This window comes from Dermacentor variabilis, chromosome 3 (genome assembly GCF_050947875.1).
Source record: "Dermacentor variabilis isolate Ectoservices chromosome 3, ASM5094787v1, whole genome shotgun sequence".
In the NCBI taxonomy this organism is placed as follows: Eukaryota; Metazoa; Arthropoda; class Arachnida; order Ixodida; family Ixodidae; genus Dermacentor; species Dermacentor variabilis.
Genome location: NC_134570.1, coordinates 13,280,392 through 13,298,444, shown reverse-complemented (window position 1 = coordinate 13,298,444; position 18,053 = coordinate 13,280,392). Strand labels below are relative to the sequence as shown.

Sequence of the window (18,053 nt, the reverse complement as noted above, 5' to 3'; positions counted from 1 at the left end):
TTCCATTAGCAGATTTGGTGAGAGCGATGTCAGTCAGAGCAACACGCTTTTTTCGTGATCCGGCTGAGCGCTTGCAATCTGCCATTGGAATTCAACATTAGTGAAAACTGAGGAGCAAACTTTCGATGGGTGCAAATACCATTTCGAAACTTGACGCTAGTCTCTGGATTCACACTAAGTGGCCATGCTTTTAGAATTGACTACCCTTGCAATTATATTGTGTGATTATATTGAGTTAATTTCTGCCTGTTGCATGGGCACAAACTGCATGCAGCTTGTGGTCATTGTGCAATTTGTTTGCAAATGGTTTCTTGGATCACACAGTAGTAGAATTTTTTCACAAGAGATAATCTTAATAAGAAGCACTCGGACAGATATGATAGTGCACTGGAACTATCCGTTAACCTTTACATACTGGCCAACTCTCCCGATTTGTCCGGAGGACCCCCGAATTCCAAACAGACTCCCGAAAAACTGCCCCTAACTGATTGCAAATAAAAAAATAAAACATTCATAAAATAATAACAGAAATGCGTCACGCAGCCACAACCGCGTCATTGGCTTTATGTGCAAGGTAGCTAGCCGAAGTCAGATTTACATCCAAGTTTTTTGTGCACAGCCAGTGTAGGACTAACTCAGTTCACTATATCTAAGTATGCATTGAGGAGTGCGCATCTAGCAAAGGTTGAATATGTATTGCCTAATGACCTAGTTTTTTAAGTCAGCTTAGCCATAGTACAGCAGTGTTATGCAGTGAAGCATGGTAACAGTGCTAATGGGCCACTGGCCACATATGGTATGTGTTTCTTAATTATACACGTGCGCACACACCGTCTCTTGTCACAGTACAATTTGCGAGATGACTTATAACTTTAATAGCAGCCATTCAGAGTTTTCTCTGACGTTGGTGTGACCCAAAACAAAAGAAAGCGAAGATGTTTTTTGTCGTCGGCAGTTCTTTCCCCTTCTCCTTCGAAGTGAGATCAGGACGCTTTAGAATGCGTGGTTATAAAGCGAGGTACACCAAGGAAAAAGAAGCATATGCTTGTGGTAAATTAAGCTAGGGAATCAATAGAACATGCTTTATTAGGATGTGAAGATATCTTCTCAGATGTTGGTTTAGGCTCCACTGGCCTCCTTGAAGCCCTTGGATACAGGGAAAGGAGGGGGAAAGTAAACACATCCGCAGTACAGATTAGTAAAAGCGGCATGGAGGTTTGGTGGCAGAAAAGTAGGGAGAGCACAAGCAACGGAGGCGTACAAAAACAAATTTTAGTTCTCAATAATGGTTCAAAATGTTTGATGCTGGGAATTATTTGTCTACTTAAAGAAAAGATAGGTAAGGCATTATGCAAAATAAGAAAGAGAGCTTTGTGGCGCAGCACATCGGCCTGTTTCAAAGGGGATGCTCATAGCATCCTTCCACCCATCCAAAGTGCAAGAGAGGTGCCCGGTTGCCGCATGATGCGTTTCTCAGTGTTAGCACGCATTAGTGTGCCATGCATTTCGGAGAATGTGCAGAATTCATGGCGGCGGCACTTAATGGCGCCTAGGAACTTCTTAGGGAAGCACAAAAGAGGAGGCCTGCTACAGTACACGCGTCATACAAGCATCATACGTACCGTATTTACTCGCATAATGATTGCACTCGCATAATGATCGCACCCCTGAATTTTGTCATCAAAATTCGATCTTTTTTCTTTCCCATGTAATGATCGCACCCTGAACTTGTCGCACTGATATGTCGTGTGCCAAATCTAGCTAATAATGATCGCGCTTACCATTTGTCGAATGCTGTCAAATGCTGCGTGAACGACTCTTGAAGACATGCCAAGCGGTCTGCAAGCACCAAACATTCTTAAGCAGATGCCCCATTTCATTCCTTTCATCACTTTCCGCACTTCCATGAAAAAAAAAAAAAGCTACAACCAAACTTGCCTTGGCTTTATTACTTGTAGGCATAATGGTTTTGACCAACAACAGCGACAAAAAAGGTGCCTTTCGATTCTTCTTGTCTGCACTCATGGGCACGCAACACATCGCGAGCGGCCATGATAGTGGCTACGTTTACACTGATACGTTAGCAGTGTACCCTATTCATATGCCGACGCTTGTAACACAGCTAAGACATTCGCCCACCCTTAGCGGAAACGTGCCGTATTAGGATAGTAGTGAAGACAAATGCCGCAGTTTCCGCAGCATGCCTGCCATGTGTTTCTATGTCACTGGCAGCTAAGTGCGCCCATCTCTGTTTCTGTCCCTTCAAAATGGACATGGCTATGTTATTGTCGCAAACTTGCCGATATTAACGATAGTACTCATTACTGATACGGAAGAAACTTGCAGGGCGCGTAATGTACTCACGAAAAGAAAAATAATTGCGTTCGGCGCGTTCGGCTTGCTCTGCCGGCCGCCATTTTTTTTTGTGTCCTGCACTAGTACAGTGCAATTGTACAGTGGCAGCTGCCTGCTTGACCTGTTGTCATCTTGCAGCAAATGTGGGATGAAAAAAAAATTTATTGCGTGAAATTTAACCTGTGCAATGATTGCACGCTTGAATTTACGTCAATTTTTTTGGACAAATAAGTGGTATCCTTATGCGAGTATATACGGTAACTCATTTCGATGATGGCAATATATTGTGTCGCTATATTGATTCAGTGGTAACGAATTACCGTCGACAGTCACTGTGAGATGGGTTCTGCCGGAACTTTTTACTCTGTTGAGCATTACACAGGTAGGTACTATGGGGTCTAATGTTCCGACAAATTCCATTGATGCGAGATTGCAGCTTAGTGTCATTTGGTTGTTTGGAGATATGAAATGGGAATAATCAATCCTATGTGTTCTGCCGAGAATTTCGTTGTCTTGGGCTTTCGTTATCGCGGAGTTCAACTGTACTACATGTAAAACTCAGAAATGTTTTTTTGAGACAACAGCATCGTACCCGTATACTATTTAGATTAGAGCACCAGACCTAAAGCTTCCTCTTAAGCGCAAATGCAATGTAATGGCGACAACGTAGAGGAGCCAATGTTTCTCATACATTTAAATCATAGGGAAAGACATTCTGCAAGAGCAGACACTCTCATAGATACCACGAGCCAAATTAACTGTAACGCACCAAGCTGCGGGCATTAAAACCTGAACCACACTTCTGATTTCAGTTTCAGACGTGCACGTTGTGAACGCTAGCTGGTATGCCAGCTGCGCTGATTGGCACAGCATTTATTTTTTTGTTTCTACTGCTCAACTGCACATTGTGTTGGTACTGAATTGTCTTATTATTTAGTAAAAATTATTGCAAACAGAAATTTTACAAATCTCCTTCGAATCTGTGTGATGTGCAATTTCATAAAGTAGACACAATGCGCCTTGTGAAATGAGGAAATGTTTATTCTGCTTGTAGTATGAGGATTTATTATAAGGCACTAGGCACGGTCTAGTTGCACTGGTAGTACACGAATGCTGATTGTGTGGACAGCAGACATAAGAGCGTTTTCTTCATCCTCTTCACTACCAGGAAAGAAGATGAGCCATCCTGGCGACTTACGGCGTAGGTAGGATGAGGGGGTCATAGTACGGCTTAAATCGGTTTACACGAACCGTGTCACGCCCGCGATGCCTAAGGTCGGGTGATGGCGTCACAGGTTCTACAACGTAGGTGGCAGCGGAGGTACGGTCTATGACGCGGTAGGGGCCATCATAGCGTGCAAGAAGTTTGATTGAAAGGCCAGGGCTGTGAGGCGGGACCCACAACCAAACAAGAGAACCATTCAGGAAAAGTGGTGTAAGCACGCCATGTTAGATACGGACCCTTTTCCTGGCATCACTCGAGTTCCCCGACCACATCCAATCGCCATCGCATTCCAATTAGGGTGCGCAGGAGCATGTCTAACACTTTCCCGAACTTGTCAGACAAGTTGGCGACCCCCACCTGAGGTGCCCCCGCCGAGCTAGTGTCTCCACTCCTGCTTGACTCTTCCCGAAAGTGCAACGGGAGCCTGGCACGGTTCCAGGTAATCTTGGTTCTGAGCAAAGCTGTTTTGTAGCTCTGAAAGCTTGTTCAAGAACAACCCATCTCCTCCAGCTGAGCTCTTTCAGACTTGGAGGCAATACCGGTTGTAAGTCACCTGTAAGTCACCCGTAAGTAAGTCACAGTGGAGCCCTCGGAGCCACCCCATTTGCCGAATGTGCCTGCGCTTGCATGGCCGCCTACCATTGGAGGAAAATGACGACACCTGAGCAGGCTCGATGAGTGGCCGAAAATGATGTGACCTCGAGAGACCGAAGAAGTCAGGGAGAAGAGAGATGCACTCCTTCATACATTCATTTTTTTCGTTCTTCTTGCCACGGGCTGCAGCGTCTGATTTGCTGCCGGCCATCAATGACTTTGTGTTATTACTGTAAATAATGTAAATAAAGCTTGTTTCATTTCAAAATCCTCCTCAACGTTGGCCAACTCCCGCACTCAACGGCAAGATCCAACAGCCACTGTCACAACGCAGCTTTTGACGACCTTGAGCGGCGGTCGTAAGTGTTCGCGTGAGCCGCCTACAGTCCTCGGCATATTTGGCGGCTTCAGACACAGCCGTGCATTCGGAAGCGTTGGGTCGGTATGGGTGCAGTGTGTCCATAGTACACGAGGGCTCTTGTCCATACAGCAGAAGAAAGGGCGAAAAGCCTGTGGTAGCTTGCGTGGCCGTATTTAGGCATACGTTATGAACGGCAAAACAGTGTCCCAGTTACGGTGGTCCGAGGTGACGTACATACTCAACGCGTCATCGAGTGTGCGGTTGAACCTCTCTGTCAAGCCATTCATTTGCAGGTGGTAGGCTGTAGACTTGCAGTGAACGACGCTGCATGCAGTGAGAAGGGCTTGGATTACTTCGGCGAGGAAGACACACCCTCTGTTGCTGAGCAGTTCGCGTGGTGCGCAGTGTCAAAGAACGTAGTTCCGCAAAATGAAAATGCAACTTTGCGCTCAGAGGCTGCCGGGAGTGTGGCAATCTCAGCGTAGCGTGTCAAGTGGTCAACACCTACAATTATCCATCGGTTACCTGAGGAACTGCAAGGAAGGGGCCCATATAGGTCTATGCCGATGCTATCAAAGGGCCTAGCCGGACAGGGCAGTGGTCGTAGCTCACCAGGAGGGTGCTGTGGAATTTTACGCCGTTGGCACAGCGTGCAAGCGCGTACGTACTGGCGCATGAAGTGATACATGCTGTGACAGTGCAAACGCTGCCTTAGCCGAGTATACATCTTCAGAACACCGGCATGACCATTATGAGGAGCAGCATGAAAATAAGCGCATATGTCAGAACGCATGTGTCGTGGTATCACAAGGAGCCATTTGCGACCATCAGGCAAATAATTTCTGTGGTAAAGGACAGTGTCACATACAGCAAAGTGAGTGGCTTGGTGACGAAGTGTTTGAGAAGAGGGTGTGACAGATGGATCGTGGAAGAAATTCAGCATAGTTGAAAGCAGGGGATCCTTACGCTGCTCGGCCGGCATATCAGGTATGTTGATGGGTGACATGGATCGATGCGAAGGGTGCAGACACTGAAGCCACATCGCCACAGGTATTGGCGATCCAGAAAGCGCATCAGCGTCAGAATGCTTTGTGCCCGATTGGTAGACAACGCAAATGTCATATTCTTGTAAGTGAACTGCCCATTGGCCTACGTGACCTGACGAATCCTTCAACGAGAACAGCCAGCAAAGGGAGTGGTGGTTGGTCACAATGTCAAAAGGGCGACCATATAGGGATGGACGAAATTTGACGAGAGCCCAAATAATGGCCAAGCACTCCTTTTTTGTTACAGAGTAGTCGGCTTCTGCCTTCTTTAAAGTGTGGCTTGCATACGTGACAACATACTTGTCATAGCTGTCTTTCCGTTGTGCGAGGACTGCACCAAGTCCGATGCCGCTGGCATCTGTGTGCACCTCTATAGGCACTGTGGGATTGTATTGTCGAAGAATTGGTGGCGAAGTAAGTAGGCGACGTAGTTGCTTGAAGGCTTCATTACAGGAAGTTGACCACGCGGAGATGCTGTTGGTAGCGGTAAGCAAATTGGTCAGTGGTGCGATGATAGTTGCAAAATTGTGCACAAAAGGCCAAATGTAAGAGCAGAGCCTTATAAAGCTGGGGAGCACCTTAAGAATAGCGGCCATCGCAAACTCTGCGACTGCGCAAAGCTTGGCTGGGTCACGAAGCACACTGTCCTTCGATACAATGTGCCCTAATATTGTTAACGTGTGGGTAGCAAAGCGGCACTTTTTGATGTTGAGTTGGAGGCCAGCAGACATGAGGCAGGTCAGTATCTCACGCAAGCGAACGAGGTGCATCAGGAAATCTGGCGAAAACACCACGATGTCATCAAGGTAGCACATACATGTTTTCCATGGTAATTACGAAGGATGGTGTCCATCATACACTCGAAAGTAGCGGGCACGTTGCAGAGCCCGAATGGCATTATGATAAATTTGTACAAGCCGTCGGGTGTCACGAAAGCTGTCTTCTCACAGTCATCTACTGCCATCGGTACTTGCCAATAGCCGGAGCGAAGATCCAAAGATGGCAAGTACTCCGCGCCTTGTAAGGCGTCGAGGGCGTCATCTATCCGAGGCAGCAGATAGACATATTTTATCATCATAATAACAATAATCATCATCAGCCATGCTATGCTCACTGCAGGGCAAAGGCCTCTCCCATACTTCTCCAACTACCTCGGTCATGTGCTAATTGTGGCCATGTTGTCCCTGCAAACTTCTTAATCTCATCTGTTCACCTAACTTTCTGCTGCCCCCTGCTACGCTTCCTTCCTCTTGAAATCCAGTCTGTAACCCTTAATGACCATCGATTGTCTTCCCTCCTCATTACATGCCCTGCCCATGTTCATCTCTTTTTCCTGATTTCAGCTGTCATTAACTCACGTTTGTTCCCTCACCCAATCTACTCTCTTCTTATGCCTTAACGTTACACCCACCATCCTTTTTTCTATAGCTCATTGCGTCGTCCTCAATTTAAGTAGAATCCTTTTCGTAAGCCTCCAGGTTTCTGCCCCATAAGTGAGTACTGGCAAGACATAGCTGTTATACACTTTTCTTTTGAGGGATAATGGCACCCTGCTGTTCATGATCTGAGAATGCCTGCCAAATGCACCCCAGTCCATTCTTATTCTTCTTATTATTTCAGTCTCATGATCTGGATTCGTGGTCACTAACTGCCCTAAGTAGATGTATTCCCTTACCAATTTCAGTGCCTTGCTACCTATCACACACTGCTGTTCTCTTCCGAGACTGTTAAACATTACTTTAGTTTTCTGCAGATTAATCTTTAGACCCACCTTCTGCTTGGCCTGTCCAGGTCAGTGAGCATGCATTGCATTTGGTCCCCTCAGTTACTAAGCAAGGCAATATCATCAGTGAATCGCAAGTTACTAAGGTATTCTCCATTAACTCTGATCCATAATTCTTCCCAATCCAGGTCTTTGAATACTTCGTGTAAACATGCTGTGAATAGCATTGGAGAGATCATATCTCCCTGCCTGATGTCCTTCTTTATTGGGATTTTGTTGCTTTCTTAATGGAGGACTATGGTGACTGTGAAGCCACTGTAGATATCTTTCATTATTTTCACATATGGCTCGTCTACACCCTGATTTTGTAATGCCTGCATGACTGCTAAGGTTTCGACTGAATCAGATGCTTTCTCGTAATCAATGAAAGCTATAGTCATCTTCCCTCATTTTCTTGTGAAGACATCAGCAGTGTCGAAACTTGCTTGATGCGTGCACTGTAGGGAACAGCAGTGTTGTAACATACAAAAATCTTTCGCACAAGATTGGGGTTGCTCAATGCCGTGATTCTCACATCTGAGTCCTTTGTGAAGTGCAGCACTTCATTGTTTGCTGGGGCTCAGTGAAGACGCTTTAGGTAAAACCAATGCAGAGCTGAAAAAATTGTTCGTAGGTGATGTCCTACAGGGTGTCTACCAACCGGGAAAACCGGAAATTCTCAGGGATTTTGAGTAGTCTGAAAAAACTCAGGGAAAACTCACAGAATTTGTGCCTCTATCAGGGAAAATTGGCTGTAATTTTATTGAAAGGGTCGAAAGTCGCGGTAATGCTGGCTCGAGTAACAGACAGGAATCATAATGAATCGTCTTTGACGCCCCGTCGTCGGCTGGAGGAGTTGCCAGTGTACAGTCAACAACCGACTTTCCGGATTCCCGATAACTTGGACGGCTTCGCGGCACCATCGCGTACCCCATAGAGTCAATGTATCAGAACATCTGAAATTTCGGATGCAAGAACTCTTCGTCGTCCGATTTTCCGGACGTTTTGCCGTGACCGCAGGTCCGAAACGGCATTAATCAAAGCCACCACCGCTGCCATTTTGATTACCTCACAGCCTCGAACCGGCGCTCTCGCACGCAGATCCACTGGCAGCCGTAGTCACCACTGCGGCAGTGCTAGGCCTAGCTGCTTCGACGTTCGCTATGAAGCTTCTTGCTGTTGGGTGCCGTGCTTTTTATTGAAATAATTCGCTGCTTTCATTAATGGCACGGACTCCGCCTTTGTGGTCCTCGCGATTGGCTTGGAAGCTTGGAAAGCACAGTGCGTTGCATAATGCCGGTTCCCGAAAGTCAGCTTCGCCTTTGCACAGAAATGATACTTGGTGAAGCATACGCAAAAGTATTGCAGTGAAGCATAACAGCGTGGGAAGGAGCTGTTATCACGGGACACAGTGTGTATTCTTTAATTATACATGCGTGCACCCGGTATTTCCTGTCACAGTACGAGCACCGATATGCCTAATTAGTGTACCTACAGGCCTTCAGAGCGTTTTCGAATGTGCCTGTGGCAGTTTGAGCTCTTAAGGGCAGTAAATGACTTGCATTTATTTTTTCTAACTGGCTGATTTTTCGGACGTTTTCGCGGCCCCTAGGGAGTTCGAAATATCGGACGTGGACTGTGCCACTGGCCAAGAAGATGCTTCAAATGATCTGTGAGGGGAACGAGTGGCGGAAGGAGGACAAGAACAGAAAGGACCTACGCATTGAGGAATGAATGGGAAAGGAAGCTTGCTGCCGCCGTTTTGAAGGAGCTTGAGCTCAAAAAACAGTGTTGGCTGATGCTGAGATGCAGGTGTCCCTCATCCAAACCAAAATAAACTCTTTAAAGCAGTGAAACACAATGCTGAGGCGTCGTGCGCCGGCTGAGAGTATGTCAGGACAGTTGAGATTGACTTACAAGTTGTTGAGAGAGAATCTCAACTGTGACAAAGTTCGGGCCTCAGACCACTGAGCTTGCTATCAGTTGATAGAAATAGCTCATATTCGAAAATATTTGCTTCTGTATGCATCTCCTTTTTATTTGTATTTGAGAATGTCCGACTCGATTTGCAATTTTTTTCGAGGACATTTTATTTGCTGTGCATTTTACTAACCCCTCCCTTCTATTCTCTTTTTGAATATCATAAACACTACCCCTTAGTATTCAGATTAGATTAAGTCGTTTGTTAAAAAAATTTTTTCATATGCTTACTAGAGAGTGACAGCATCGGGCGACATGGTTTCAGCTCGTCTGGACATAAAACATAGTTCTGCATCACTCAGGGAATTTTGCAAATGCACTCAGGGAAAACCTGGAAAACTCAGGGAATTTGGAAATGTCAACTTGGTAGGCACCCTGGTCTAAGCGTCAACATCCAAGTGGGCTTTATTATGGAGCCTTTGCAGTTCCGCCGCAATTCGTCAACCGACATCTAGTGGAGCATTGAGATAAGTAAACAAATGCTGAACTCTTGGATTAGGTCGTCTTAACTTGTATAATATTGACAAGGCTGCTGCATGGCATGACTTCAAGCATTCCGCTGTAGTCCTTGCCAAATTGAGGTGCTCGAAGCTGCATGCCTTCTTACAGCTTGTCTCATTAATAAAGTAACTGCTCACATGCGTTTGGTTACTGTCATGCCCTGCCCCAGAATCGTACCCAGACCCCCCCCCCCCCCCCGAAATTAAGTGGCATGCTCCCCCACCCCTATCCGCCCAAGGCACCACTCCTCACACACATTCCTAAAGCATCGACAAATCAATCTACTCGGCGGTCAACATTTTGCTGCCTTTTACAGTGAAAGCAGTGTATGACTAACTTCCGTAGTAGTTTTTGGCCTCTGTCGACAGAAAAAAATCATCATATGGGCCGATCCTGGTGATAGTGCAAATAGGGTCCAAGATCAATGGCACATACCCCTGTGGACTCTGGATTCTATAACGCGCCCTTCGGAATTTTCGGGATCAGCTTATGTGTGGGGAGTTCTTAATGCCTGCTTCACCTCCGCCGTAGGTGGGCCTGATATTGCAGTATCTTCGGGATCAGCCTACAAATATGGAATTCTTAATGACTGTTTCACCTCCACCGCGGGTGGGCCCGGTATTGCAGTATCTTCGGGATTGGCCTAAGTATTGGCAGTTCTTAATGCCTGCTTCACCTCCACTGCGGGTGGGCCCGGTATTGCAATATCTTCGGGATCCGCCTGCGTATGGGGAGTTCTTAATGCCTGCTTCACCTCCGCTGCGGGTGGGCCCGGTATTGCAATATCTTCGGTATCCGCCTGCTTATGGGGAGTTCGTAATGCCTCCTTCACCTCCACCGCGGGTGGGCCCGGTATTGCAATATCTTCGGGATCTGCCTGTGTATGGGGAGTTCTTAATGCCTACTTCACCTCCGCCGTGGGTGGGCCTGGTATTGCAATAACTTCGGGATCCGCCTGCGTATGGGGAGTTCTTAATGCTCGCTACACCTCCGCCGTGGGTGGGCCCGGTATTGCAATATCTTCGGGATCGGCCTACGTATTGGGAGATGATTAACGTCTGCTTCACCTCCGCTGCGAGTCGACCAAATATTGCTTGCACTATATCTATTTTAGTCCGACTCGCAGCGGAGGTCAAACACCTTGCTTTTCGTTTGAGAGCTTTGACTATCGTCAGCTTTCGCTGCCATTCGATCTTAAAAGAGCAGAATGGTTGTCAATTTTTTCACTCCTTTTGGATGGCGGTAGTTATCGGTATCTTCTGTGGTGTGGAAGCCAGTTTTCTCATCGATTTCATGCCCGCGCGATTAACTCAAGATGAATTCATTTGTCACCATCTATTGCAGCAGGCAGGGCGTAGTTTATAGTTTTAATTATCATATTTTATTTTATTTATAATGCCCAACACACTTTTTATGTCACCATGTATTCAACAACCATGCGCATCTCTGTTGCTTTGTTAGTTCAACCTTCTTTGTTTAGACTGTTCCAGGGGCTAGGAAAAGGATTTGGCTCATAGTCGGCTGGTCTGTGTGCTCGTGGAACTAGTTGTGATCGGAGAAAACGCCATTTGCATTTAACTTTTCTTTTTGCTTCATTATTTCCTCAAGTGGTGGTGGCTCACTGCCATGCTGGCAGATCCTTGGAACCATATATCCGTGATATGGGTTAGATAAGGTGGAAAAAAAATATTGTGAAACAGCATCCATCATCAGACCCTGCAATAACCGTTCAACCCATAAACAATGACTGTCACCCGTTATCTTGCCTAGTTTTTCCCTTATTGTACAGCACTTTTTGTGCAAAATTGAAGCTTGAAACAAGAGTCGCAGGGAGATGAGAAATTAAGTGATCTACTAAGGGAGAAAGCGAAGGCAAAAGCTGAATAGGGAGGAAAAGCGAGAATTGTTAGTGAGAATATTTATGGATCAACACCTTTTTATTGAAAAGGAAGTAGAGAAAACACCGCTGGAAGTGGAGAATAATTCTGTGTGAATTGAATGACGCTTCTACAGTTATCAATTGAGCCGCATGGCATAGCCACTTCCCAGCTGTGCTAATGGAGGGGGTTTCTAACTTTCTGCGGTGGGCGCAGTACGTCTAGAACCGCAGTGTCCTGCGCTCTATGTGGTTGTATGAGACTAGTTACCACGCATTGTTACGCAACTTCCCAAATAGCAACTCGAGTCAGTTTTGCTACTTGGTAGAGGAGTAAACGTGGGATCCAAAAGAACTGTGATTATTCCGCAAATATACATTTCTCTATAATTCTTCCAGACCTAATTGAAAAAACGCTACTAGAAATCTTTATTTTGCACTTTCGCTTGTTGACTTGTTCTTGGCAAGGATCTTCCTGCGCATGTTTCATGTGCAAGTCCATTTGATGTGGTTCTTTGTTTGCCAAGTAAATAGAAGGTCTATCTCACAGGCGTACCTGTGAGTTAAATGTTATTTCTATTCTATTTTGCGGCTTTACGCGTCTTTATGGCAAATGGTGGGGATTATTCACATATGTACTAGAAAAGTACCCTCCCCCTCATTCGCATAGAAAAGTTACCTTGGGTTGGGCCCCCCTCCCCCCCCGAAAAAAGAAGAACAATTCTATTTAAGTGCCTGCCCTGCCCTTAAGGCCTGCCGTCCTACTACAGCATCTTGGCAAAGACTTGCAGGCTTCCACTTGATGCTTCCATCTACGACCCCTTAACAGCCTCCAAGTTCTGAATCACAATTTTTTTTTCAGTTCTGCGGTCGACTTGTGCGGGGTGCACATGTGATGATGTCATCGAGGAATGACAGGAATTCAAAGCAGATATGGGCATTTGCATATTCGAGAACAGAAAAAGCATTTGGCTGGAACAACAGAGCGAGATCATAAAACAAAGGAAGAGATCGGAATGCACGACAGGAAAAACAATATAATGCAAGAGCTTAGAAATACACACTGCACGAGAAAGAAAGAAAGAAGACGAAATATCTCACGAGATTGAAGACAATAAATGGCATGTATGACAAAGAAAAAATGTGGCCCTATGGAAGTCCAATAACCATATGGGGTAGCCGGAATAGGCCTACGCACGGTGCGATGCAGCGCATGCTATTCTAGTTGAAATTATACATGAAAAATTCAAGGAAGAAGTTCTGTATGGACCAACAAATTTTCCATCCACTGGTTCTTGTGTACAGGAGCTGACTCGATGTTGAAGGTGGACTGGTGACTTGGGTCAATGACGATGATAAGCCTACAAAATGGGTGATTGCACTCCTTACGGATACCCTGCTACGACCTGGATATGACCTGCTACTGTCGCCGCCACAAACACGCATAGTCCTTCAATGACCACACCGATTGAGGTCCGAAAGTTTACTGCCGGCACAACCAAAAAGTTCCTTCACCCTTCTGTACTGACGTCAGCCACCAGCACCCCATCGTATTCTCCAGGCGCAAGAAAATAGAAATGCCTTGATAGCGCCAGTGTTGCAGAGGGGGGTAGAAAGGTATTCTGTGCAGACATGCTAAGAAAGAGGCTGTAGGGCAGGTTCTTGACCCAAACGTCTCCATTGTGGGATGGAAGGCACATAGGGATGTCAGCCGTTTGTGACAGTTCCTGAAAAAGTAATTGAATTACAGAGCATTATCAAGTAAAAAGTAATAGGTCAATTACTAAACCACCTGAAAATGTAATTGATTACGAGTAATTGCCTGTTGTTCATTACGTGAAATTTTGTTGTGAGTGAGTTCAATTCCCACTTGTATTTGAAAAATGCATGCTGACCTTGGGTGTATTATGGCCTGTACAATCTGGCCAGGCGGATGAGGAGGGTAGTCAATGAAGCGGTAAAATATCGCCATAGAGCATCAGTGGCCTTGGCTGGTGCCACGTTTCTCTCACATAATTGTGTGGAGAATGGCACCTCTCCTGGACTCAAGAAAGTTTTTTTTATATGTTTTCTGAAAACAACACATTCAATTTTGGTATTGTCTACATCTAATGAATAACAATTTGAACACCACTTGTAAGTGCTTTTTAGTGTGCAGGTGTTGCACTTGATTTCAAAGAATAATTATTGAATGCCTTAGAAGTGAAGTTCGTAGATTGTTTTTAGAACATTATCATGAAAATTTCCATCGAAAGAAGTACCACTTGGCCGCACAAGCATCTCAATACTGTTGCAGTGGCCAATGAAATGCTCAGTATAGCAGGGAATTTGAGCAAGGGTAACTACAGGTCAGTAAAATAATGTAATTTTTTTTAAACAGCAAGGATAGGGGAACTGTTAAAAGTGAGTAAATGTAGCCTGGAAAAAATATAATTTACTGTGAAACATTCAGAAATGCCTATCAAACCAGTTGAGGACGGTTGCTTTATTTTGTTTCGAACTCTCCCAGACTTGTTTGCAGACCAGCTTGAAATGATTCTAGTCTTTGTTCCAATTGGGGGGGGAGTGTCATCTGCAAAATAGTGACAGACATATCAACTTGGGTTCAGTTGCAGTTCAACAGGAATAAGTAGTTCAGTTACAGTTACAGTTCAGCTTTGGTTATGATTTGACATCCTGTGCGGGGCAACTGATTTCAATCAGTCCAGCAGCCATGAATGTGCTGCGAAAAAGTGTGCCTTATGGGGAATGGTGCGTATGTCATTTGATATGCAGAGTCCGTTTACTTTGACCAAATGTATTAAATATCAGAAGTGATGACAAAGCATGTCACATTGTTCTGCAACACTTTCAATATATTATGTGCGGAAACACACACTTGTACGACTTTGGCTTTTTCAACTTGCTGTCATATTCATGTTCATTTTATTTCTTCTAGTGTCCAATTGAGTGGTTCCACTTCACTTGTGTTGGACTCGCGAGCAAGCCCAAGGGAAAGTGGTTCTGCCCAAAATGTTCCAGTGAGCGAAAGAAGAAGTGATTGCTGGTACAAGTGCTGCAGTGTCTAGAAGTTATTGCATAGTAGAGCACTTTGATTTGCATTGGGGACAACGTGTGTGGATAGTGACTTATGCATGTGTACATATTTGTGTGAGTTTTTGTGCTAAATACAAGGGGCACTCAATAAGTTCCAAGCCCAAGCAAGAACTTTGTGAACAAGTGCATGCTATTATTTATTCAACCCAGACTTCCCACTTGGAACGTTACACTTCAGACATCGCTTTCCGAGCTCATTCCTGACAAAAAAAGTGCTTGTGCTATGCCCATGGAAGTTGAGCTCTTTGAGTTCACCAACTTTGTGAAATCATTGTCTTTAGAAGGTAGTCCTTCAGTTGTCTGAAAAAAGTCACTAGCGGCAAAATTCGGCTAATAGGCTCGGTATTTGGTGGTATTGAACATGTGTTGCCATGTAGATTCTTCTGCAACCTAGGGCACTGTTATGAAGAAACAAAAATTGTCTTGCTCTGTGGAGCATTTGGGCACAACAGGCACCTGTTGTCACACATTTGGATGGTGGGTAATCAATCGAAGAACACCATCCTTGTCTCCTCAAAAATGTTGCCATGACTTTTCTAGAAGCTATCTTGAATTTTATGGGTAGAAAAACATTTTTGTACTTGCAGCCCAAGCTTTCTGGCTTGCTGGAGGCATCCCGATAGTAGAGCCAGTCTTCCTCTTTTCGCCAACTGCCTGTTAAACTGCTCTTGTCAGGGTTGAGCACTCTTCTTTGATGCCATTGGCACTCGGATGTTGCCATTTATTGGCTCCATTTTTTTGAAAACTTACATGCTGCAAGCTACAGCATTCATTATGGATAACAATTCCCCGGAACATTCCACTCTTTTGGTCATTTCAAGCAGCATTTTTGGCACTGAGTGTGAGCAGACCTTCTTCATGCACAGATGTTTGTGCATGATTGCTTCTAAGAATACAGTACCAACGTCAGGCTCTGTAGCAGCATGGGTAGCTGCCACCTGCCTGTTACTGATAACAATTGATTTCCAGCATATCTTGAGTGACTACTTCAACTGGGAACTGGCCAATGGGACGTCTTCTAGAGGCTTCTTGCTGTAGTTAAAAATGCCTTTTTATCATCATGCATGACAGTGAACAGCCCATGCAGAAAGTGTTTGTGTGCTCATGAATATACAGGGTGTCCCACATAACTTGAGCCAAGCATTCAAGATATGCCAATTTCATGTAGCTGGACATAACCAAGGTAATGTTATTTGCCGTTGCTTGGATATACTCAGACTTTTTTTCATTCTGCCTAATTAGACAGTCTTAATTAACAAATTAAGTAAATTCTCAAATATTATAATTCTATGAAAAGTGTTAAGGAAAAAATTGTAGCCACCTGAAAAACTCCCAATAGAGCTTTCTATTGCTCAATATGTGCTACATAAAAATATTTTTCCGAGCGTGAAAGCAATCTGCAAACACACGCAAAATTGCCGCACGACTGGCCGCTCGGGTCACTTTTCATGCATTCGCGGGCTTCTTTCATGCTCGGAAAACACTTTTATGTAGCATGTATTGAGCAACAGAAAGCTGTATCAGGAGTCTTTCGTGTTGCTCTACAATTTTTTCATTGATACTTTTCATCTAATCATATTTGAGAAATTGATTAATTACATAAGGTTAATTATCTAATTAGGTGTAATTAAAAAAGAATAATCTGAGTTTCCCCAAGTGATGCAAACAACATTACCTTGGTTCTGTCCAGCTACGTGGCATTCGCATATTTTTAATGTTTGGCTCAAGTTATGCCAGACACCCTGTACATATGCTAGTGCTTTGCTGTCCTTCATGAGAAATTTGGTCATGGCATGATGATTGATGCTGTAACATGACACAGCTTTATTGCCAACTAGTTGCTCTCAGTGAGGTGTGACGTTGAATAGGCTGAAAGAAGTGTAGTGCTGTACTAATGTAAAATTGCAGTACCTTCAGCTCGTTTTAACATGTGTGGGCTAGAACATATTGAACACCTCTCATATTGCACAGCAGCATTTGGGCCGCTAAGTTTACTAGCCTCTCACTGTGTGAGTTAGCATGTGGTGTGATAAGAAGTATGAAGGTCATACCAGTGAATGGTGTATTAGCATATAAATGGCTGTGGAATCACAGTATTAAAATGCACATTGATACATTCATTGCATAAAGCGTGTACTGCTCTATATACAGTGGCATGTGATCTGTGGTTGGCATGATGTATAATGAGCCTTCACACAGCATGCTTGGTTTCGTGCTGTATGCGCTATCTGTGAATAGTGTACGTACTGAAGCAGTAGACTTGTCAAAATTGCATGCCTACCTTTCTTGAAAATATAGACAGGTGATTTTATTGCAAACAGTGTGTAGCAGTGACTATTTCTTTTCCCTCCTTGGCTGCAATTTATTCTGTGCCTTGCAGTCTGTATTTATGTCTTCGATGTTGTTATGCAGCAATTCATACTACAAGAAAAAGTGCCTATGGTTTTTAATGGTAAAAATGTTTACAGAAGAAATTAGGCAGGAAGGATGCTGGTCCTGTCAGTCTGATTTCTTCTTTAAAACTTTTTTTACTGCTGGAATTTATAGTATGTTACTCCATCAGCCACCTAGCCTACCTTAAGTGAGATGAGGTCATACCTTTATAGTCAGGTGCAAGTGTTACTGCAGATTCACTTTTGGGTATTTAGTGCACTTATCAAATGACATCAAGCTTTGTGTTTCATGCTGTGTCTGTCCAAATTGATACTAGGAATTGGCCTGAATAATAAATTTTGCTTTGCCTTTGCCATACTCTGCGCTAACCCTGGCATCATACAAGATGTGGACGTGCTCGGCAAGGTGCGCTGCAGTGACCACAGGATGGTAAGAACTCGAATTAGCCTAGACCTGAGGAGGGAACGGAAGAAACTGGTACATAAGAAGCCGATAAATGAGTTAGCGGTAAGAGGGAAAATAGAGGAATTCCAGATCAAGCTACAGAACAGGTATTCAGCTTTAACTCAGGAAGAGGACCTTAGTGTTGAAGCAATAAACGACAATCTTGTGGGCATCATTAAGGAGTGTGCAATGGAAGTCGGTGGTAACTCCGTTAGGCAGGATACCAGCAAACTATCGCAGGAGACGAAAGATCTGATCAAGAAACGCCAATGTATGAAAGCATCTAACCCTACAGCTAGAATAGAACTTGCAGAACTTTCGAAGTTAATCAACAAGCGTAAGACAGCTGACATAAGGAAGTATAATATGGATAGAATTGAACATGCTCTCAGGAACGGAGGAAGCCTAAAAACAGTGAA

General features: G+C 44.5%; 1 protein-coding gene across 2 annotated transcripts in view; it reads left to right on the top strand.

The window, feature by feature from the left end:
* Positions 1 to 17,543, top strand: part of Ing5 (inhibitor of growth protein 5) — a 42,274-nt gene extending 24,731 nt beyond the window's left edge. Inside the window, exon 6 of one of the 2 annotated variants that reach the window (XM_075684214.1) lies at positions 14,639 to 17,543. In XM_075684214.1, coding sequence (XP_075540329.1) covers positions 14,639 to 14,740 — 102 coding nt within the window. In that variant the 3' untranslated portion in view covers positions 14,741 to 17,543. Of the gene's footprint in view, positions 1 to 13,005; positions 13,772 to 14,638 lie in introns of those variants that run through there. The other variant, XM_075684215.1, reaches the window with a different exon arrangement.
* The last annotated feature ends 510 nt before the right edge of the window (positions 17,544 to 18,053 follow it).